The 22574-nt window shown below is 37.8% G+C and overlaps 2 protein-coding genes across 6 annotated transcripts in view; one reads left to right on the top strand and one right to left on the bottom strand.

The window, feature by feature from the left end:
- Positions 1-22574, top strand: part of Asb3 (ankyrin repeat and SOCS box containing 3) — a 152178-nt gene that overhangs the window by 3301 nt on the left and 126303 nt on the right. For 3 of the 4 annotated variants that reach the window (XR_007980154.1, XR_007980155.1, XM_052198390.1), the window contains exon 2: positions 18095-18303. Coding sequence is in view for 1 of the 4 variants with exons in the window: in XM_052198390.1 (XP_052054350.1) it covers positions 18108-18303 (196 nt within the window). In the remaining 3 variants the exon portion in view is untranslated. Of the gene's footprint in view, positions 1-18094; positions 18304-22574 lie in introns of those variants that run through there. The other variant, XM_052198391.1, reaches the window with a different exon arrangement.
- Chac2 (ChaC glutathione specific gamma-glutamylcyclotransferase 2) lies at positions 6072-14047 on the bottom strand. Of its 2 annotated transcripts, XM_052198395.1 has the most exons (3): positions 13806-14046; positions 8596-8631; positions 6072-7120 (listed from the first exon to the last, which is right to left on the bottom strand). In XM_052198395.1, the coding sequence occupies exons 1-3, from the start codon at positions 13938-13940 to the stop codon at positions 6755-6757; spliced, it is 537 nt and encodes a 178-aa protein (XP_052054355.1). In that variant the 5' UTR covers positions 13941-14046; the 3' UTR covers positions 6072-6754. The 2 variants fall into 2 exon arrangements, with proteins under 2 accessions (XP_052054355.1, XP_052054356.1); XM_052198396.1 differs by lacking the exon at positions 8596-8631 and having other exon boundaries at positions 13806-14047.

Below are 22574 nucleotides of genomic sequence, written 5' to 3' on the forward strand. Positions count from 1 at the left end.
ATGTAGACATTTCCTAATCTTCACAACCCAAATATAAACTACTTGGAAATAAAATATCTATAGCTGTAATTCAACTTAAGATGAGGTCAAAATGAATTAGGGTGGGCCTTAATCCAATGACTGAAATCTTTTTAAGAAGAGTGAAATTTGAACTTAGACACACAGGGAAAATGTGGTGTAAAGGAAGCAGAAGTTTGAGCAGTCTATCTACAAAAGCTGGTAGCATAGCAGTTAGTAGAAGAGAGGTTTAATCAGACAGACTTTTTATTTATATGTACACAATAATAATTTCTGTTGTAAAATTATATTATTTTTGTATATATGTATGTGTGTGGGGGTATTGGTGCATGTCACAGGAAGGACCACTCTTATTGAACATCTGGTGAGACAATGTTAAGAGGTTGTGTAAGATGGTAAGTGAGCACTGTATGTGACAGCAGAGTGGGATTATAGGTAAACATGGAGCTGACTTGTCCTGGCTAGTTTTATATCTAATCTACACAAATTAGATACCTTTTAGAAGAGGTAACCTCAATTGATAAAATGTCCCACCAGATTGGCCTGAGGGCAAGCCTTTGTTGCATCTCCTTGATTGATGATTGATGTGGGAGGGCCCATTGTATTGTCCCAGGTGTAATAAAAAACCGGATGAGCAAGTGATGAGGAGCAAACCAGTAAGTGACTTCTGCTATTTTAAAATAAGTTTTGACAAAATAGATCAAGTAATATTTACAAGTTGAGTTGAAAATTGCCACTGCCTGTTTCTCTAACTAACTTTTCTGAATGGAGTCATGTCTAGGTGGTCCCTAGCCACCTGACAAATGAGTATATTGTTTGAGAATAAAGAAAAAAAAAACAACAATAATAGTTGACTAGAATAAGAATAGAAAGATCTAGGCTTGGCCAAGTAGTACATGCTTTTATTCCCAGCACTTGGGAGGTACAGATACATGGGTCTGTGTGAGTTTGAGGCCAACCTGGTGTACATAGTGAATTCCAGGATAGCCAGAGCTACATAGTTAGACCCCCAACTCAAAAACCTGAACAAAATAAAAAATAAAACAACAACAACAAAAAAACCAAACCAGCCAATCAAGTAAAGGAAAGAGTAGAAAGATCAAATTTTAAAAATCTACTTAAGGGTTGTCTAGGTGACTCAATGATAAAAAATGACCAAAGTCCCCACCATGAAGGGTTGATAACATGAGTTTTATCTCGGAATCCATAGAAGTGTAAAAGGAGAGAAGTAATTTAATAGATTTGTCCTCTAGGCAATGAATGCTATGGCAAGCATATTGTCCCCACATACATTTCTCACTCTTCACAAAGACACACAAAGACACACACACACACACACACACACACACACACACAAAATTAAAAAGTCCTCTTTAGGCCAGACACTGTGGCATATGTCTGTTATCCCAACAGACCAAAGGCTGAGTGAGGTAGTATTGAGTTGCAGGCCAGCTCAACTAAACAGCAAGACCATGTCTCAAAAGCAAAACTCAATGAAACCAAGCCCGATCGAATAGTTTCTATTATAAATATTGCTCATACTTTTGTTAATGTCTATCTATTATTTCTACCCTGAGGAAAGATAGCCTGAGTCTATCTAATTAGGTCAGAAAGAATCAGAACATTTTGAAATTGAGATTGGAGGGCCCTAAAGAGAGACTTGTTCTTCTCAAGACATTATAGCACAGTGATGATTCTTATTAGGTTGGAGACTCTAAACCACATCTTTTGCTTTTAGTGCTATTTAATTTCTTCAGTGTCATCCACACAGTGTCACAAGTGTGGGTAGCTTGTCAAGCAAGTCTTGAAAGGCACAAATAGAAATTCCAGAGTTAATTCCTCTTGATATTTTGTAACTTACTTAAATTTATTAAAAAGAAGCTTAAAATTCCTGGGGAAATCTCAGACTCCTTAGGATCATGATTTGTTTGTAAAATGGAAAGCTGTACCTTCGAATTGACCTGAGATTTTGAGCTGAAGCTTGTTAATCTTGTCATTTTATTGGTGGAAACAAATATACAGCTGTCAAAATGATCTTGAACATCTTTGTATAAACACGTTAATCTCTTTGTCTCCTGAGTAAAAGATGCTGATTAGTAAAAAGGCTAGGCTATGGTAGATTTTTAAATATACTGTAGGATTTTGTGTTTTAGAGAAACATAGATTTCTGTATTTGTTACATTTGTAACTGACTGCAAATGATTATAGAAACAGGCTTAGAGGAGTTCTTAAAACTGGGACTATGTCTCCCTATGTAAAGCGCTTATCATGTTATTAGGTATTAATTAATGATAGCACACCTCTATAGTACCAGATACATGTGATACTGCCTGGAATAGTAAATACTGAAAATGTTGGAAAAAACTTAATATAGTTATATATCTGAATAAAGTGCTAAGGAGCTAGTTAATAAACAGAAAAACAGGAAAGGACAACTTTCTACTGTATTCTTTAATGTGAAATATTTCTATATTAGTTGAGGAATTTCATTTGTTTTTTAAAAATTAATTAATTAATCAATTTGTTTGTATCCAAATGCTATGCTCCCTCCCTCAATGAGGTTGTTTCTCCCCTAAGAGGGTGGGCCCCTCCTGGATAATCCCCCTGACCCTGGTGTATTAAGTCTATGTCAGATTAGGTGCTCCCTCTCCCACTGTGCCAGACAGGTCTGCCATGAAGACTGGACTTCCTGTCTGCTACATATGTGCCAGAGAGTTCTTGTTCCAGCCGGTGTATGTTCTTTGGTTGGTGGCTCAGATTCTGAGAGCTCCCAAGGGTCCAGGTTTGTTGGCTCTGTTGGTCTTCCTGTGGGGTTTCCATCTACTTCTAGGCCTTCAATCCTTCCCCCAGCTCTTCCATAAGTGTTATCAACCTCTGTCTAGTGTTTGGTTGTGGGTATCTGCTTCTGTTTTAGTCTACTGCTGGGTTGAGCCTCTCAGAAGACACTTATGCTAGGTTCCTGTCTACCAGCATAACAGAAAATCATTAATAATGTCAGAGATTGCTGCTTGCCCATGGGATAGGTTTCAAGTTGGGCCTGTTATTGGTTGTCCTTTCATTTGGTCTCTGATCTATGCCTGCTTTTCATTTAGACAGGACAAATTTTGGGTGGAAAGTTTTATGGGTGGGTTGGCATCCCTATCCTTCCACTGGGAGTCCTGCTTTGCTAACAGGAGGTAGACTCTTCAGATTCCATGTCCCTACTGTTAGGCATCTTAGATAAGATTTTCAGCATTGAGTCCTGGCAGCTTTTTCTATCCCAGATCTCTGGGACTTCCTTCATTTGCAGTCAGTTATAAACCTAACAAATACAGAAATCTATATCTCTCTAAAATACAAAATCCTACGGTATATTTAGAAATCTACCAGATAGAACAGAAAGTGGGGGATAGCCTTGAATTCATTGGCACAGGAGACTGCTTCCTGAACTATACACCAACATCTCAGGCTCTTAGAGTAACAATGAGTAAATAGGGCCTCATGAAACTGAAAAGCTAAAGGACACTGTCAAAGGACAATATAGCAGCCTCCAAATGGGAAATTATTTTCTTTAACTCCACACCAGACAGGGCTGACTTCCAAAAATATGTAAAGAACTTAAGAAACTAGACATGAAGAAACCTAATAACCCAATTAAAAAACGGGATACAGATCTAGACAAAAATTTCAATACCTGCTCATGAGGATGTGGAACAAGGGGAATGCTTCTCCAGTGCTGGTGGGAGTGCAAACTTTTACAACCACTTTGGAAATCAATTTGACAGTTTCTCAGAAAATTGGGAATGGAATTATCTCAAGACTCGGTTATACCTATAACTTTAACTTTTTTAAATTTTATTTTTAATGATGGTTCTTAAATGCTTTTTAACTTCTCTTGTAGCCCACTACCCTCCAGAGGTAGTGGAAAAGAAAGGATATCGGAGAAGTAGATCCCTTTAGAAAGGTTATTTGGACCAGCTCCTATATGTGTTGTCTGGAAATCAGCAGTTCAGTTCACAGGTTAGCAGGCAGTGGCAGCTCTATCCACTCACAAACACTTCACAGAAATATCAACAGTCCTTGATAGCAAACAGAAATTAGCAGCCAGTGGTGGCACTACCTAGCCGAGACAGCAGGAGGGACTAGGAGGTGACACCAGGAGTTCTTGGCTGCACTTGTCTCAGGGAAGTGAAAATCAGCGAAGATGTGAGACCCACAAGCACTGCACAGCTAACTGTACCAGCAAGTCAAGCTCTGTCTCTGTCACTCCATGAAGTCCTATTTATACCCTCTAGACATTACGGGTCCTCTGTGTATCTTGTCTCAGCATGTGCAACCAATCAGCCTGAGTCTGTGGAAATGGCAAGAAACTGCAGCACACCACCAGAATATGTTTTGGAGTGTTTCTCTCTATGGAGTTCTGACAAATGCAGTGTAACTACACAGTGTAAGGAGGGCCAGTACATGCATGTTGTTAGCAAAGAATCCATCATCATGTTTTCTTTCACATGCTTGCTTTAGCAGAATATCCTCTCTTCTATGTCTGCTTCAGAGCAATCTTCCTTCACAATTTGCCTCAGCCTTTCACACCTGTGTCCACTTAAATGTATCTTTCTTTCATGTGTTTGCCCCAGCAAAATACCACCCAACTTGACTGTACAAAGAACCCTTAAGTTTCCACTTCATATACCATTCCTGAACATATACCTAAAAGAAGCTCCACCACCCCACAAGTACACTTGCTTAGCTATATTCAAAACAGCTTTATTCATAGTAGCCAGAAACTGGAAACAAAACTAGATGTCCCTCAACTGAAGAATGGATAAAGAAAATATAGCACATTTATACAGCCATTAAAAGCAATGAAATTGGCTGGCAAATGGATGAATTTAGAAAAGCTCATCCTGAGTGAGGTAAGCCAGATCCAGAATGACAAACATGGTATGTACTCACTTACAAGTAGATATTAGTCATAAAGTATAGAATAGCTATGCTACAAACCACAGACCCAAAGAAGCCAAGTAAGAAGGAGGGCCTAAGGGGGGATGCTTGAATCTCACTGAGAAGGGCAAATAGATTAGAAATCTGGGGTAGATGGAAGGATGGGAAGGAAGTGGGAGAAGCAATGGGATATGGATCCTGAACCAGCCTTCTCTTATAACCAGGCAAGACTCTAATGGAAAGACTGGAACACCAACCCAGTCACAAAACCTCAGACCCTCAATTTTTCCTGCCAACAAGATGTCCAGGCGTAAAAGATGGAGCAGGATTTGAGGGAATGGCCAACCAATGTCTGGCTCAGCTGGAGACCCATGCCATGAGAGGGAGCCTACTCCTGACACTGTTTTTTGATAATTCTGCTGTACTTGCAGATATGAGGCTAGCATAAATGTCACCAGAAAAGTTTTACCAGGCAACTGATGGAAACTGATGTAGAAAGCCAAACATTAAGTGGAGCTTGTGGAATCTTCTGGAAGGAGAGGAAGGTTTGAAGGAGTAAAAGATGTCAGATACCGTAGGAAAACCCACAAAATCAATTAACCTGGGCACAATAGGGGCTCATAGAGACTGAACTGCCAACCAGAGAGCATGTGGGGGCTGTTCTAGGCCCTCTGCACATATGTAACAGTTGTGCGACTGGGTCTTCATGTGGGACTCTGAAAGTGGGAGCAGGGGCTGCCTCTGACTACACTGCATGCCTTTGGATCCCTTTCCTCTAATTAGGCTGCCTGGTCTATCCACAATAGATGTGCCTAATCTTACTGCAACTTGATATGACAAGGCTAGGTGGTATACTTGGGAGGCCTCTCCTTTTTATGGGGAGTAGGGGGAGGAGAGGTGAGAGGGGACTGGGAGGAAAGGGTGGGACTGGGAGGAGAGGGAAGGGGAACTGCAATGGGGATGTAAAGCAAATAAATAATTTAAACAAAACAAGGTTAATTTTATGAAGTTAATAATTTAAGAATTAGCTTCCTGATTACTTAGCCACATAAATAGTTAATGCTTATTTACGTGACAAGATATAAATAAGAAAAAATATAGACTATAATCAGAAATGACACTACTTAGAGAAATTATAATTGTAAAATTTGTTTTAAACACAATTTTTATTATGTTTTCACCAGAAAACTCACTTTTTCTTTTAAAGTTTCATTATGAGATAAATACAAAGTAAATATCATTATCATTAGTGGATTGATACATGTATAGCTATATAGAGTTTTTCTTTGTAATAAAATACCTTTTTTTCCCCAAAGGAGAAGAAAGCACATTATAATTCCAAAGAAACAATTTATATTAAAAAAAAGTTCAATTTCTTTTGGCCTAAATTTGAGGTTCATTTAATTTCAAATGACAAGGAAATTAACAATCAGTGCTGGAACCTTACCTCTTACCATTTATTTCTAATAACATTATTTTAAACTTATATACAACAAACCATGGTTATTCTAATAGAAACAGGAAGTTAATCGAGCCCTGTATTTCTAATGAACAAATGTTGAAATGTCATATAACTAGGAAATCACCTGTACAACGTTAACTCTTTCTTTCCCTTTATGAAAATCTTTTGAATATGTTCCAGGATACTTGCAAATAAATTGTAAATTTAGATGATATTCCAATTACAATATTAAATAGTAAGATCTTCAGGTAGGAATGTCTAAGACATACTGCTGTTCTGTATTGATGTTATTTTCTGAAGACTACAACTCTTGCCTCTTTGGGTGAGTTGGTGACTATGTATGCAAATCAGGCTCTATTTTCCTTCTAAGCGTTCCTTTACTAACTTTTCCAGAGAGAAGAGATGCTCATCTGCATCTTCTGGCACAAGTTTCCTAATAGAATCTGCAAGTTCAAAAAGATATTCTGTATTTCTTCCACTTGGACCAGCTGCATTAAAAATTTGTTCAGCAATGTCTTCCAGAGGTGCAGGGCCAAGATAGTTAGGATTGTCACATGTGCCAATGTAGAGCAAAACACTGAATGGTTCTGTTGTGGAATCTTTCGGATAAAAAATAACTGTTGTAGTTCTGTAGCCGCCTTTCTCTCTGAAGTCAAGGTATGTTTTTACTTCCTCTTCTTTTCCTACTGGTAGTTTGTAAGCAACACCCCATACACTTCCCTGTTGAAAAATGAAAAGAATACACTGTTTTGTATTTATAAGGCTATCAAAGTATGAAGATAATTTATGACCTAAGATATCTTGTAGTCTTAGAAGTCAATGAAGTTTTGTTTCCACACGCCTCAAAGTAAACAATTAAGAAAATAACAATTAAGTAAGTAAAATGCTTTATTTTGAATAGGTAATTGATCTGTATCAAGCACAGCAAATCCCTTCCATCAAAAGTTTATATTAGGTATTATTTTTAAACTAATATTAAGTGTTCACTGATCATTAAGTTGCGGGGAAGAAAGGTGCCATCTGCTCACTAGGAGTTACAGCCATTGGTCTGAGGAGAAGGTACTTTTAGATGGCTTTCCCTATAAACTGCTGGAAGCATTTTGTAATCAAGACTATAATTAATGTACTAATGGTTGCCTTTTTTAAAAAAAATTTCAGATAAGGACTAGCATTTTGAACAAGGCTGGCCTTGAACTTTTCATTCTTCTGCTTTAGCTTGCTGATTATAGGCAGGTGGCAGTACTGGTGCTGCTTGATTTTTGTTTTGTATAATTCCCTCCCCCCCCCAATTTTAAAGAAAGTGGGTACTATCCATGAAGTTTCAAAATCACAAGTGCTGTTTATAAAATCAGTTAGAAATTTTGTTTTTTATTGAAAAATACCTGATTCCAGGCAAATTTCAAGAGTGCTGTAAGAATTCTATTTGATTTGTAGTCATAATCTGGATGTATGGAGCCTATTCCCATTACTATTAAAAGAGGATCAGAAAATTCTCAGTCACCAGACTCACAGAGAAAAGTCATAAAAAGTAGATTACATATAATTTGGTTGTATTTTGTTGCTTTCTGAGTTCTGATTGTAACTTTCTCACTGGTACAGAAAAGAAGCCGGATGGTGGTAGTACATGCTTTTAATCCAGGACAGTCAGGACTATACAGAGAACCCCTGTTTTGAAAACCCCAAACAACTAAACTTGAAAAACCAAACAAACCCTAAAACCTAGGTCAGACTCATGTTTTATCTGTTAGAGTTGGGTAGCTTGGTCTTCTTGTGTGACTTCCTAACAGTACCAGCAGGACTGTCTCTGACTCTTATGCCTGCTTTTGGTACCCTTTGTCTCCTTCTGGGTTGCCTTGTCCTGCCTAGGGAAGGTGCCTGGTCCTACTACAACCTGATATGACCTGTTTGGTTGATATCCTTGGGAAGCCTGTCCTTTTCTGAAGGGTAATGGAGGAGAGGTGGATGCAGGGAGAGAAGATGTGGAAGGAAAGGAGGGAAGGAAAATTGGTCTGGATGCAATAAATAAACAAACAAATAAGCAAATCCCCCAAACTAATATACAAGAGAGTTCCAGACTTAGTTTAATTCAAATTTTCTGCAATGATTAATAAAATTTCACTGATTGTTAAAATACAGAGCTAATATTTTATTTAATTTTATCTAAAAAAAAAAAAAAAAAAGAAAGTATATCATACCCCAGGATCTTCAACAAGGGTCACAACTCTTCCAGGCTGTTTTAAAAAAGGTAGAAAAAAGTATTTTCTGAATAAAAGTTCATTAAATAACTAAACATTAGTAACTTGTCATAGGATAAAGCTCTACTACATTTGCTAAGAAGCACTTTACTTAGAGAGTGGGTTAAAGCATTGCTAAGCCGTATGTCGAACAGATCTGATTCTGCAGGTCTGCACCCTGATAATAGGCACTTATTATAGCTAGCTGGCTTAGTGGAACTTTTAGGGTCATGCTTTCAGCACCACTCCTAGGCTATACTTAAGTCTCCAGTCTGTAGGAATGAGTGACTTTTACCTGTAGTTATGAGGTACTTTTTTTAAAAATTTATTTATTTTGGTACCTTTACTTTTGTATTTATACCACAGGGAGCTTCAAGGTAGCTCTTTTTATACCCTCATAAATAAGTTACATTGACTTATTTAGAGGCTAATCTAGATTGATCATTGTATTTATTCATCTGTCATCTACTTACTACTTGCGAGAAAAAGTTTCATGTAGCCTAGAGTGGCTTCAAACTTGTTATGTAGCTAAGGCTTGGTTTGAACTCCTGCTTCTCCTGCTTCTACCTCTCAAGTGCCAGGCTTACAGGCATGCCTGCTAAGCCTAGCTTAGAACTGTTTTTTTTCTTTCTTTCTTTCTTTCTTCTTAAACTGTTCACTGTTCTTATACTAGACAGACTACCTGGCAGGACTATAGTAGCCTAAGTGTATTTTAATTAATTAATCAATTGTTCTTTTCAGATAGTTTTCAGTGTGTAGCCTGGGCTGGCCTAGGACTCACTATGTAGACAGGCTTGCCTTGAATTCCTGGTATACTTTGTCTCAGTGTCCCGAGACTGCTGTTTGTAGCAGAGGGTTCCAACATGTAAGAGAGACAGTTCTGAAAGATGACTTGAGATTGCATAGAGTCAGATTTGTAAAGTGAGAGGGCAGAGTTGAGGGAGTGGAGGTGCAGTACTTGCTAAGATACTTGCCTATCTTGGACCTTGGGCTAAATAAACAAAGGCAGACCAGAAGTTAGTAGAACAATGGAAACAAGAAGCCATTAAAATGTGGGAGAAGAGCTGGGCAGTGGTGGCGCATGCCTTTAATCCCAGCACTCTGGGAGGCCAAGGCAGACGGATTTCTGAATTCAAGGCCAACCTGGTCTACAGAGTGAGTTCCAGGACAGCCAGGGCTACACAGAGAAACCCTGTCTCGAAAAAGCCAAAAAAAAAAAAAAAAAAAAAAAAAAAAAAAAAAAAAAGTGAGAGAAATTAGAAATTAAAACCTGTAGTACTTGGGTAGCAGGTGATTGCTATGATAGAAAACATATTCTGGGAATATCAGATTGGTAAAATGTATAGATTACAATGGAAGGAGGAAGAAATAGAATGCAAAGTAAGAAATACTGTAGTGAGGGTAACACATTTTGTATTTCAGCTTATTTCCCCTTCTGCCCAGCAGATCCAGTTCATGATAGTTTTGTTTTTTAAAATTATGTGTATATACACTCCCCTCCCCCATAAATAAGTAAATGTTTTAAAAACTATGTGTGTGGGGTCATGCACATGTGAGGCCAGAACGTCCCACAGGGAGCTGGAGGCTCAGGTGGTTGTGTGCTTGCTGCCCGTTGTTAAGTGCGGAGAACTGCCTTGGTGCCCTCCAAGAACAGTGTGAGCCTCAGAGCCCTCTCTTCACCCAGTTTGGTTCTTTTCTGTCAGCTGGTTGTCTCCTTGGAGAATTCTCTGCCTGCTTCTGATTTTGCTTCCTAGTCTAGTGAGAGCCAAGAATAGATTTCTTGCTTTAAATCATTCAAGGTTGTGCTATTCTATAGAATAAAACTAAAGGTGCTTTGCTAAACTAGGAACCCTGTTCCTCTCTACTCTTCTCATCAAGGTATATTGACTTACATAAAATTTTTCTTTATATAACTCTTAACTGTTATATTTTTGAGCATTTTTGAAAATCTTTATATTTCTAAAAATTTTTTTATACCGGAGCAATGAAAGTGAAAAAAGGGTTCTTTTCTTAATTAATTAATTTATTTTTTTCAAGATAAGGTCTTGTGTAGCCCAGGCTTGCCAGCTATTTACAGTGTAGCTGAGGATGATTTAGAACTAACTTGTGATGTACCACCTCTATCTCCTGAATGAATGCAGGAGTGTGGTTTCCTCATACCCCAGTTTGTATGTTAGTAGGGTTAACATTAGCTGAGCTACAAGTTGTCCCTTTCTTTTCCTTCTTCATTTTTGAGACAAGACAGTGTCTTGCTGTGTAGCCGCAGCTGGGCACAAAGTGGCCATCCTCTTGCTTCAGCCTCCACAGTTCAGTGATTACAATTCAGTGATTACAAGTGTGCATCAGTAAGTGTACATCTGTGGCTAAGAAGAGGTTTTTCAAACTGAATAGGATTGGGAGTTGTTTTATTAATAAGTCATGATTGGTGTTTTTTATTGGATGAGTGCTTTTAATCTAGGACAGTTAAGGATTTAGTAAGTATTCCTGATTTTTGTCAAATTAAAATGATCCCTTTGCCAGGTGTGATGATAAACACTTTTACTCTAGAAGGAATTTATGGTCATGTTTGTTATATAGCAAGTTTCAAAACAGCTTGGGCTGTACAAGACCCTATAGCAAACAAAACAAAACAAAACAAAACCAAGCTTCATTTTTTGCAGTTATAATTTTGGAGAAAATTCTCTTAAGTCAAATCTATCCTTTGTTGAGAAACAATCATTTTTGTGATACAGATATACTTAAGTGAATTTAGAAGCTAGGTATGGTGGCACAGGCCTTTAATCCCTGCATTCTGGGAGGCAGAGAAAGTTAAATCTCTGAGTTTGAGGTCAGCTTGGTCTACATAGTGACTTCCATGCCAGCCAGAAATACATAGTGAGACTTTGTTTCTAAAAATAAACAGAAACCTAGGAAGAAATTAAAGTTTAATGAAGAAATTCAAGCAAACTATTCTGTCTACTACACTGTATGAAACAAGCCTTACATCTGTATAGCTGCCTTTCTTATACTAACTTACTGGGTACACACTTTTGTAAAAACAGTTTATATCCTAAGAACTATCTGAGTCATTCCAAATTGCTGAATAGTTCTGGTATAGTCTTCTATATTTTTGTCCAGATAGTTAGGTTTAGACAAATGTAAATCAAAATGTGAAGTCAAGTTAGGATGTTTTGTCTAGTTCTTTAACAGAATACCATGTTTGGAATATATTTAGTGCTAAATAGTTCCTTAAATTTTCTAGGACGGATTTTTTGTTGTTGTTGTTTTGAAATGAAAGGTGTAAAACTATTAGCCAATGCAGCTCTCTTTCTTAGAAAGCTGAAGCACAAGAAACGTTGTCTTTTATAGATTTCTTTTTACTTTTTTTTCCATCTGTGCACATCAGTGTCATGGCTTGTGTGTTGAGGTCAGAGGATACCTTGTAGGAGTCTGTTTTGTCCTTTACTTGATGAGCCACATCACTGGCCTTATTTATTAAAAATGTAATTTAAAAAGTTATCTTTTCCTTTTAAAGAACCATTGACCCCTATCTTCCCAAAGACAGGGTCATACTATATAGTTCTGGCCTCAACTCCCAGAGCTCCACCTGCTTCTGCATTCCATGTGCTGGCACTAAAAGCTTGCACCATTATTCTGTGTCTCTGGCCCTACTTTTTAAACGTGATACACACAAACAGTACCACCACTGTCAACAACAAAGTCTGAAAACCAACTATGGACTTCTAAAGAAATATTGTATTGATTAGATAATTTTTAGCAGCAGTCTGCTTGACAGTACACATATCTTAATGTGCTATGTAAGAAACATATCCTTTGAGCCTAGGTAGTAAAATATGCAGTCATAACCACATATCTGCCTGCTTAATGTTTTGTCATTAAAATGAAAACCTAGTTTGAATTGATACCTAAAAGGCATTTTATTTGCTTTAATTCTTTAATGTCTTAAATATTGTTTTATAATAGTTTTGGTAATTCTTTGGTTATGATGTTTCTGTTAGTGTAAATAAACATTTGCCCTCTGTTTGGGTTCCACTAGGCCAGGAAAAATCTACCTTAATTCTAATTGACAAACTAGTTAGAATGGTTCTAACTTAGATGCTTTTCCTGCTTTAAAGCCTATGTCTTTTGAGCAGGTACAAACTATTTCAGAACCGTGGTCTTTCCCCTTTCTAAAATCTCTTCTGATACATGGTTTCCAGTATTTCAGAATATTATGCTTTAGAGTATTTTTTAAATATGGTGCTGGGAATTGAACTCAGGGACTTGTGCTAGGTAAGAACTCTACTACTAAGCTATATTCCCAGCTCCTTTTTAATTTCTGAGGTTCAGGCAGGTATTGAACTTTTTTTTCCCCCTGAATTACAAACTTGCATCAGCAGACTAGACTAATTTTAAGAGTATTTTAGAAAACACAGAAGCATTCAAAATGTGTACTCCAAAGGTTAGGTTAACCAAACAAGTTACTAGTTACTTTATACTTGTTTTATTTATTTATTTCACAGATTAGTTGTTTTGCAGCCAAGGCAAAGAGTGAGCTGCTCCTTACACTCTGAACCCCTAGTGAGCTGAATGACTTACATGACCAGACTGAAAAACAGATGATTTGTATTTACATTAATAATTCAAGAGAACTATGGAGAAGGAACCACTAAAGTAATGGAGATTTTTACTGTATTACTCAGAATGAACTGCAAACCTCACATAACTTTGCTTGTACCTCTCTATCAAAATAATCACCACGGGCATAAAAATTGGAAATGACTTTGGAAACTAGTTCTTTTGTGATCTTAGGAATTTTAAAACTAAAACATTGGAAACATAAACTGGAAATTTACAGGCACATGTAAATTCAGACCATTAAAACCTGGCATAATATAGACATATCAACGAATTTACACACTGATTTTGTGTTGACATGAAAATTCAACTTCATTAATTTTGTGGGGTGGCAGAGGTTGCTTAGACAAGGTTGCTGTCCTGGCCACTTCAGCCTTTGGCGAGCTCGTGTGCCTGTGCCTTCTGCTTTAGAAACTAATTACTGGCTTCTGAAGCGGCCTATGGATATCCAATTTTGGAGAGAGGCAAGGGCAAGTAGCCAACGAAGTTGAGGAGAGCTTTGACCAGTTCCAGTGCTCTACTGGGTAGGTGGGCATGTGGCGCTGGCTCCTTACCTTGCCGGGAACCCCGCGGTGGTCAGTGCTACCTTGCCAGAAGCGCCGGCTGTAGTTTGTGATGTAACCAACCAGCTTGTCCTGGTAGGGGAAGTCCACTTTCCAAATGAGGGACCCATAACCAAACACCCACATCTTTCTGGACCCTGACCGGCACCCGGACAGAACGAGACTGCTACCGAGGGGAGTAACCGGCTGCTGGGGCAGTGCCAGGCGCACTGGCCGCGCCTGATGTGCGGCGCAAAGCACACTGGGTTTTTCAGAGCGTCTACGGTGTGGGAGGGGGACTACATTACCCACAATTCTTTAGAGATTTACGACTCGAGTTGGAGCAGCACCTTTCCTACCTTTTTTTTCTAGTGAGAACAGAAAGGACAAAAGACAGGACTCAAGTCTAATAGGGCACACGGATGGACACCATAATTAGCACGTAGGCCATTTTGTTGTGTTTTGAAAATTGGCTAGCTGCCCACATGTAACAGCAGCCGGAGAGGCAGATCCCGGAAGTATAATATATGTATGACCAAATCCTTTGTTCTTTGCCTTTCAATTAGAAGCAGAAATTTTACAACAGTAGTTTTATGTCTGTGAAAAAGCAACTGGGTTCTAAGTGAAGTAGCTTACCAGATTTGGGGGCGGGGTGGGTGCGGAGGAAAAGAACATGACTGTGCCTAGGTATGGTGGAGGAGAGAGGTTTTTATACAGTCAGAGACATCTATCTGCAAGAGTCCACACTGTACAGAACTAAACTGAGCTGTGCCATATGAGAGGACGGAGGGAAAGGGGAGATGAGAAAGGGGAACCAGGTGCAGCAGCCAGGAGGCCCAAAGGGGATTTGATTGGATTATATAAGGAAGGGGCTGCTGGTAGAAGGGCAGCCCAGCCCTTGGGCTGGAAAAGTTTAGAGTAGGGAGTGGGGTTTGCTAGCAGGAGGGTCCTGAAACAGGTAGGGACTGAAGGATGCAGGAAGAACTTGGAAGCCAGTGTCTATTTTGATGTTAAATAGGCACCTTAGTCATTTTCCCACTTTTGAAACCTACCACATATTTAAAATTCAAAGATCAGTTGTGTTCATTCTTAATCTCTGTGGATCAGAGAAGAGCAGGTGCACTCTCCCATTACATCTACTTCACAAATGGTTTTTACAGTGCTGTATATAGAATCCCTTTCTCAGATGAATAGGTGCTGTTTTGTTTAATGAAAAGCTTTGAGAATAATGAGCATTCTTCACTGAATATTTAATTTGGATGGTTGAGGAGGATTCTTATATTTAGTTTCAAATGTATTGTTTTTCCTGGATTTCCTTTTTAACTCTTAAGTTTTTTCATGCCTCCCCATCAGACAGTTCTATTCCTGCAGAACTATGGCAGGGCATCTTAAATTTTACATAAAAACACTAGTGGGAAAATCTGTAGAACTACTGGTGACTATTGGGAAACATATTTTCTTAGTCTTCCTTTGGGCTGTGTTTTTTATATTCTTAAGATTATAAAGATTTGAAGTTCTCAAACATTGAAAATTAAGTAATATATACATACTCTCCCCCCTCCCCCCCAAAAAATAAGAGTTTTGTTTTATATCTTTGGTTGGCACCCTATTGAAAGGCAAGCTGATGTCCTAAATGTTGCTGTAGTGATATAAATAGTAAGGAAGCAAAGCAATCCCCTTAAGTTGTAGGGATTTTTAAAATAAACACTCTAGGTAAAGGTTCCTAACAGTGAACTCATATACAGGCTTTTGAAAGAGCTGAAGGGGTAACTACTGAAACTGTAGAAAATTTGGCTTGGATTTGCATTTTTCTGGGGAGAAACTTGTTTCATGCATCTCTCCAAGAGGTCAAACATTCTAAGAAATACTAGCATCTGTTGAGTTAGTGCTATTTCTCACTTCTACCATCAGGGTTCTTTCTGGAGGTATAAGACTAGAAATGTTGAGTGCTTGCCCATTTGTGAGGATTTCTGTTTTTGATCTTTAGCATTACTAATGCTAACACACATAGGTTCAGAGAATATTTCTTGAAAAGCACTCAACAGAAACTGCTACAAAGAAAAGCTCAACTTAAGAATAACCACTCCTTTCCATAGTTTTTCTAAGTTGTGGTTTCACAATGCTTGGCATAATTATTTTTCTTAACCTCTTTGCTGTCATTTTTCTTAGGTATCTTCCTTGTTTTGAAAAATTAAATACTGAAAAATTTATAAAAGTGTAACTACTATTCATGAATCTTCTGTGTTAAATTTGTCTTTTTTTTTTTTTTTTTTTTTTTTTTTTTTTTTTTTTTTTTTTTTGGATTTGGGTTTTTTCGAGACAGGATTTCTCTGTATAGCCCTGGCCCTGGCTGTCCTGGAACTCACTCTGTAGAGTAGGCTGGCCTCGAACTCAGAAATCCGCCTGCCTCTGCCTTCCAGAGTGCTGGGACTACAAACGTGCGCCACCACTGCCCGGCTAAACTTGTCAAATGGATATTTACCAACAGTTAATGCATTTAGAGTAAGTTGCATGTATTTTTACTACTGCTCTTCTAAATACTCTTACACATCTACTTTAAAATATAAGAAAATTATTAAAAATTGTATTATCAAATATCTATCATATCCAAATTTCCTTAATTATCTTAAATTATCTTAAAATTTTTCTGGAGTTTCTAGAGAATAGGTAGGTGTTATAAAAAGTGATGCCTTACAAACAGCATATATTTTAAATAACTTAAAAATATTAAGAAATATTTTTATAGTTGCACCCTCGTGTGTGTTTTCAGGATAGAAATATATTTTCCCTTATTAAACAAACATACTTAATTATCAGTATGTTCTTTGTTTTCTTCTACACATGTAATTAATTTGGCTAGAAGTTAGCAAGGTTCAACATAGGTTAGCATTTCAATATCTTCCAGTTTGGCCCCAAGCTACTTCTGTAGTCTTACTTTCTCCTGCCGTTTGTTTATCTAATCCTTCTTCCAAAGTGAGCTGTTTGGTTTACTCATTGTGCCTTCCCCGTGCTTACTCACCTCCTTTTTGTTTATGATTTTTCCTTTTGTCTAGGAATGCTCTTCTGCCTATTTTCTCATTTTGAAATGCTCTTTGTTATGTATGGGGCAACGCACATCCCTCACCAAGCAGAAGTATATTTTTCTTTAATATATATGGTTTTCATTTTGTTTTACTTCATATCATAATGAATATTCTTCATTGTTGATCACTTAACTGGTGCTTAAAGAATAAACTGTTAATTGAAAACTTTAATGTGTGTTTGATAATAAATATCTTTACTTACTCTAATGGAGCTTTTGACCTGATGGAATTAATTTATTCATAGCTGACATTAGAAATTTTCTTGGTGTAGAATGAACTTCTACATTTACTTTAAGTTTTATTTTAAAAATGACCATGCATAAGTTTAAATTTATTAAAGTTTAAATTTGCTATTGAATCTATTTTATGCTTGCTTTTAATGTCTTAAACTTTTTTTAAAAAAATAAATTGTTTAGAATATGGTTCTAGAAAGTTTTCATCCGTATTGGGCTAGATATGCTGGCATTTTCTGACAACCCTCTTCCTCCGAGGGCCATTAGGAAAACTAAAATATAGGGTGGGAATAGGACTGAGGAGGTTACTCCTTGGGGCATCAGGATTCCCCAGTTACCCTGAATCTCAGTCCAACATATGTGACGAGGTTGTGAGGTTGGGCTTTGATTGCTACAGAACATGAAATGAGCTCTGAAGGGAGGTAATTATGATGACACACTTGTGTATGAAGGCTGCTGTCTGTTGGCTTTGCTGGTTTCATTCAGTAGGACATTTTCAAGGATGAAGCTCCTGAGTGCTTATCCCCTTCTGGAAAGGACCAACAAGAGTAGGAGAATATCCCTACTTATCCTTGTTTCCCTCCAATACTATTCTAGCCTTTCTTTTTATTTTAAATTCTTTCTGGGAGTTAGCTATTTCCCACATAGAGTACTAAGATGGGACTCACAAGTGGTGGTCTGCTCTTAGCAGTAGACTCAGAGCTTTAGTGTGGTGTGAATAGGTAACCTGCTGGAAAGATCTGATAGACATTTTCAGAGGGAGAAAGATAGAACAGTAAAAAAAACTCCCTTGTTATTTTAAATAATATTGCTAGGAACTGATGTGAGAGACATACGGGCTAGCCTATATTAGGCTATGTATGGCATAAGAGTTTCTCTAATTTTCTCATGTGAGAAATACAAGACAGGTCCACTGTGGTGGACTGATATCTAGTTCAGTGTTATTTTACTGACTGTGGCACTGTCTTTCTGCCTTGTTTTATAGATTGATCAAAAGGATGGATTTTACAGAGGCTTACTCAGATACATGCTCTACAGTTGGACTTGCTGCCAGAGAAGGCAATGTTAAAATACTAAGGAAACTACTCAAAAAGGGCCGAAGTGTGGATGTTGCTGATAACAGGGGATGGATGCCAATTCATGAAGCAGCTTATCACAATGCTGTAGAATGTTTGCAGATGTTACTTCATGCAGGTAAAGTAAATGAAAGGTATGGGATGCTGTATATATAAAGTAGAAAACTAGGAAGATGGTAATAAGTTATTTGTTTTCTTTTCTGTAATCCTAAAGTAAGTATGCTAAGATTTCTGCCTTGGATCTAGACATCTATAAGTATTGCCCTTTATATTGGAAGTGTTTATACTTTGTTTACTTAACCCACATTTATTTATTACACACTTATTTAATGTGTGTGTCTGAAGCATGTATATGCTATCATATGCTTATGGAGTTTAGAGGGAGGGAGCCAGTTCTCCCTTTTCATCATGTAGGTTCTGGGGATTAAATTTAGCTTATCAGGCTCAGCTGCACGCATCTTTACCCTCTAAGGTATCTCACTGGCCTATTTATTTATTTATTTATTTATTTATTTATTTATTTAGAGACAGAGTCTTACTGTAGCTCTGTAGCTCTGGGTAGTCTGGAACTTAGAGACTTGCTTGCCTGTTTCATTTGAGTATTAGGATTAAAGGTATGCACCACCATGTGTAGCCTCTTTGTTTATTTTTATTAATTATTCTGGGTGATATGTCAGAATAGCCTGCTATTTTAACTGTATTTGGAAATTACTCATGATATATATTCCCTCTCCTCCTCTCTCTCTCCCTCTTTTGACCTCGAAAAGGAAATAAACAAGAGGGACAGTGGTACTGTATTTTATTTGGATTAATCATTTTAAAAATTAAAACTTTTATTTATGTATACAAGTGCTTTGTTTGCATACCATGTGCATGCTTGGTGCTTTCGGTAGTCAGAAGAGAAAGTTGTATCCTATGGAATTAGAGACACAGAAGGTTATAAGCCATTGTGTTGATGGTGGGAACCAAACCTGGGTTGCTCTTCAAGGGCAACAAGTTCTCTTATCCACTGAGCCTAGTCTCTAACCCTAGTCTTTAAAAAAACAAAACAAAACAAAACAACACACTTATTATACTTATTTTTGAGAAATTTTCTAATTGCTTAGACTTTTTATTTACAGTAAAGCATGGACCAGAGTACCTTTCTTTATATCTATATTGTGAGGAAAGATAGATAATGAATACATAAGAAACATTAAGAAGGGTTCTTTTCACTTTTGAGAAAATAAAGCCCATGTAATATTGAACATATTTTCATAACTCTACATACTGAATGCTCAAAGCTTGAACTATACATGGCAGCAGTATTTATACCAAAGGAGTCAGCAGTGCTGTCAACCTGACTGACTTCTTTCTCCAAGGACAGCTCATGAAGTGTAACCAGTATTTTACTGAGTAAAAAGGTCTGTGTTGCAGAAAGGGGAATGAAGGCTGAGCGCTGTGATCTGGTTTATGTGTCAGATGCTTGATTTACATTATTAATTTGCTGTTATAGATCCTGTTACATTTTATCAGGTGAAAATAAGACTACTGCAATATTTTTTGGAGCCAAGTTTGAAGCAAACTTTATTAAATACTGGCCAGGATCATGGACACTGGCTAGATCTTTATCCAGGAGAGTCCTAGACAATGGCTGTGAATTTCTTTAGTCAGGTGCTTATAAAGGCAAACCCCACAAGGCTATATACTTCCTGTCTTTGTCCCATGGGGGCCAGCATACATTCTGATGTACTTCTTGTCTAAGTACCTCTTGCCTGCTTGTGATCAAGCACATCCTGTACAATTGGGCCAACCAACCTGATTTACAGAAGTGAAAATATGTGACTTGTTATCTTACATGAACAACAGCTCCCAACATTACTGGAAGTTATCTGTTCTTGGAGCTTACAGGCTAGAAGCATTTTTGTTTTATAGATTTCTTAAGCAAGTAATTAAAATTGAAAACATAACTTTAGCCTTCACAAAAGAATTGAGTGAGTGTGTGTGTGTGTGATCAGCAAATGCCATTATTTATAAATAATCTATTTTATTTGGAACTTATGATTAGAGACATTTTTGTGTAATGAATCGCTTCAGAACAGTATTTAAAACTTAAAACATATTTTGTTTTGATTGAGAAGACCAAAACTCTGAAGTTAAAGCACACTGATGGTCAGTGAAGGTGACCTGTTGAAGGTTATATAGGAAGTAGGGTATCTGGTTTGAACCCATTTCTGTCTGACTCTAAAGCCCTTGTTTTTCTTTTTCTACCATACCATCCATGCAACACTTAAAAAAGCAAGGCATTGATAGCATTTATCTATCTATCTGTCTGTCTATCTATCTATCTATCTATCTATCTATCTATCTATCTATCTATCTATCTATCTATCTTTGAGACAGGGTTTCATTTAGGACCTTGCATTTTCATTCATTCTGTCCATTTCCCAGGTTATGGGATTATAGGCATGGAATGTGCCATCATACCAGTTGTACTCAGCTGACTTAAGTGAGAGTGAGTATAACTACCCATGCCGTAGCATGTCCCTTATATTTCACTGATTATAGTACATTCATCATAAGGTATAGCTGCTTAACTTCATTATGTTGCTTGCTTTAAACAATAATGTATCTGGACTATCATCCCCTTGAGGCCCTTCCTTCCTTCCTTCCTTCCTTCCTTCCTTCCTTCCTTCCTTCCTTCCTTCCTTCCTTCCTTCCTTCCTTCTTTCTTTCTTTCTTTCTTTCTTTCTTTCTTTCTTTCTTTCTTTCTTTCTTTCTTTCTTTCTTTCTTTCTTTCTTTCTTTCTTTCTTTCTTTCTTTCTTTCTTTCTTTCTTTCTTTCTTTCTTTCTTTTCTCCTCAAGGGAGCTCTCTACAATGCTAGTCTTTTTATTATTATTATTATTATTAATTTTACATTTTTATTAAATATTTTCTTTATTTACATTTCAAATGCTGTCCTCTTTCCTCTTTTCCCCTCCAAAAACCCCCTATCCCACACTCCCTTCCCCTGCTCACTAACCCACCCACTCCCACTTCCCTGACATGGCATTCCCCTATCCTGGGGCAGTGAGCCTTCACAGGTCCAACGGCCGGTCTCCTCATTGATGTCCGACCAGGCCATCTTCTGCTACCCATGTGGCTGGAGCTATGGGTCCCTCCATGTGTATTCTTTGGTTGGTGGTTAAGTCCCTGGGAGATTGGGGGTACTGTTGGTTCATATCATTGTTTCTCCTATGGGACTGTAAACCCCTTCAGCTCCTTGGCTTCTTCTTCTCGCTCTTCCATTGGAGACCCTGTGCTGCTCAGTTGAGCATATCCCCCTCTATATTGGTCAGGCACTGGTAGGGCCTTTTTGGAAACAGCAATATGAGGCTCCTGTCAGCAAGCACTTGTTGGCATTCACAGTAGTGTCTGGGAATGATTACTCTGTATGGGATGGATCCCCAGGTGGTGAAGTTTCTGGATGGTCTTTCCTTCAGACTCTGCTCCACACTTTGTCTCTATATTTCCCCTATCTAAGAAGGGCCAAAGTATCCACACTATGATCTTCCTTCTTAAGCTTCATGTGGTCTGTGAATTACATCTTTGGAGTTCCAACTCACTTATCGGTGAGAGCATACCATGTGTGTTCTTTTGTGATTGGGTTACCTCACTAAGGATGATATTTTCTAGCTCTATCCATTTGCCTAAGAATTTCATGAATTCGTTGTTTTTAATAGCTGAGTAGTATTCCATTGTGTAAATGTACCACATTTTCTATATCAGTTCCTCTGTTGAGGGACATCTGGGTTCTTTCCAGCATCTGACTATATAAATAAGGCTGCTATGAACATAGTGGAGCATGTGTCCTTATTACATGTTGAAGCATCTTCTGGGTATATGCCCAGGAGTGGTATAGCAGGTTCCTCCCTTAGTATTATGCTTAGTTTTCTGAGGAACTGCCAGACTGATTTCCAGAATGGTTTTACCAGCTTGCAGTCCCACCGGCAATGGAGGAGTGTTCCACTTTCTGCACCTCCTCTCCAGCACCTGCTGTCCCCTGAGTTTTTCATCTTAGCCATTCTGACCAGTGTGAGGTGGAATCTCAAGGTTGTTTTGATTTTTATTTCCCTGATGACTAAGGATGTTGAACATTTCTTTACGTGCTTCTCAGCCATTTGGTATTCCTCAGTTGATAATTCTTTGTTTAGCTCTGTACTCCATTTTTTAATAGGGTTATTTGTTTCTCTGGAGTCTAACTTCTTGAATTCTTTGTATATATTGGATATTAGCCTTCTATCAGATGTAGGATTGGTAAAGATCTTCTCCCATTCTGTTGGTTGCCGTTTTGTCCTATTGACAATGTCCTTTGCCTTATAGAAGCTTTGCAGTTTTATGAGGTCCCATTTGTCAATTCTTGATCTTAG

The sequence above is a fragment of the Apodemus sylvaticus genome, chromosome 11 (assembly GCF_947179515.1).
Source record: "Apodemus sylvaticus chromosome 11, mApoSyl1.1, whole genome shotgun sequence".
NCBI lineage: Eukaryota > Metazoa > Chordata > Mammalia > Rodentia > Muridae > Apodemus > Apodemus sylvaticus.

Bases quoted from the DNA above. Each gene is read 5' to 3' on its own strand.
- Chac2 (XM_052198395.1), bottom strand. From the start codon at position 13,940: ATGTGGGTGTTTGGTTATGGGTCCCTCATTTGGAAAGTGGACTTCCCC. The intron at 8,632-13,805 runs GTAAGGAGCCAG...TTTTTAAAACAG, and splicing joins ACCGCGGGGTTCCCGGCAAG to CCTGGAAGAGTTGTGACCCT. The intron at 7,121-8,595 runs GTATGATATACT...ATTTTTCAACAG, and splicing joins CCCTTGTTGAAGATCCTGGG to GGAAGTGTATGGGGTGTTGC.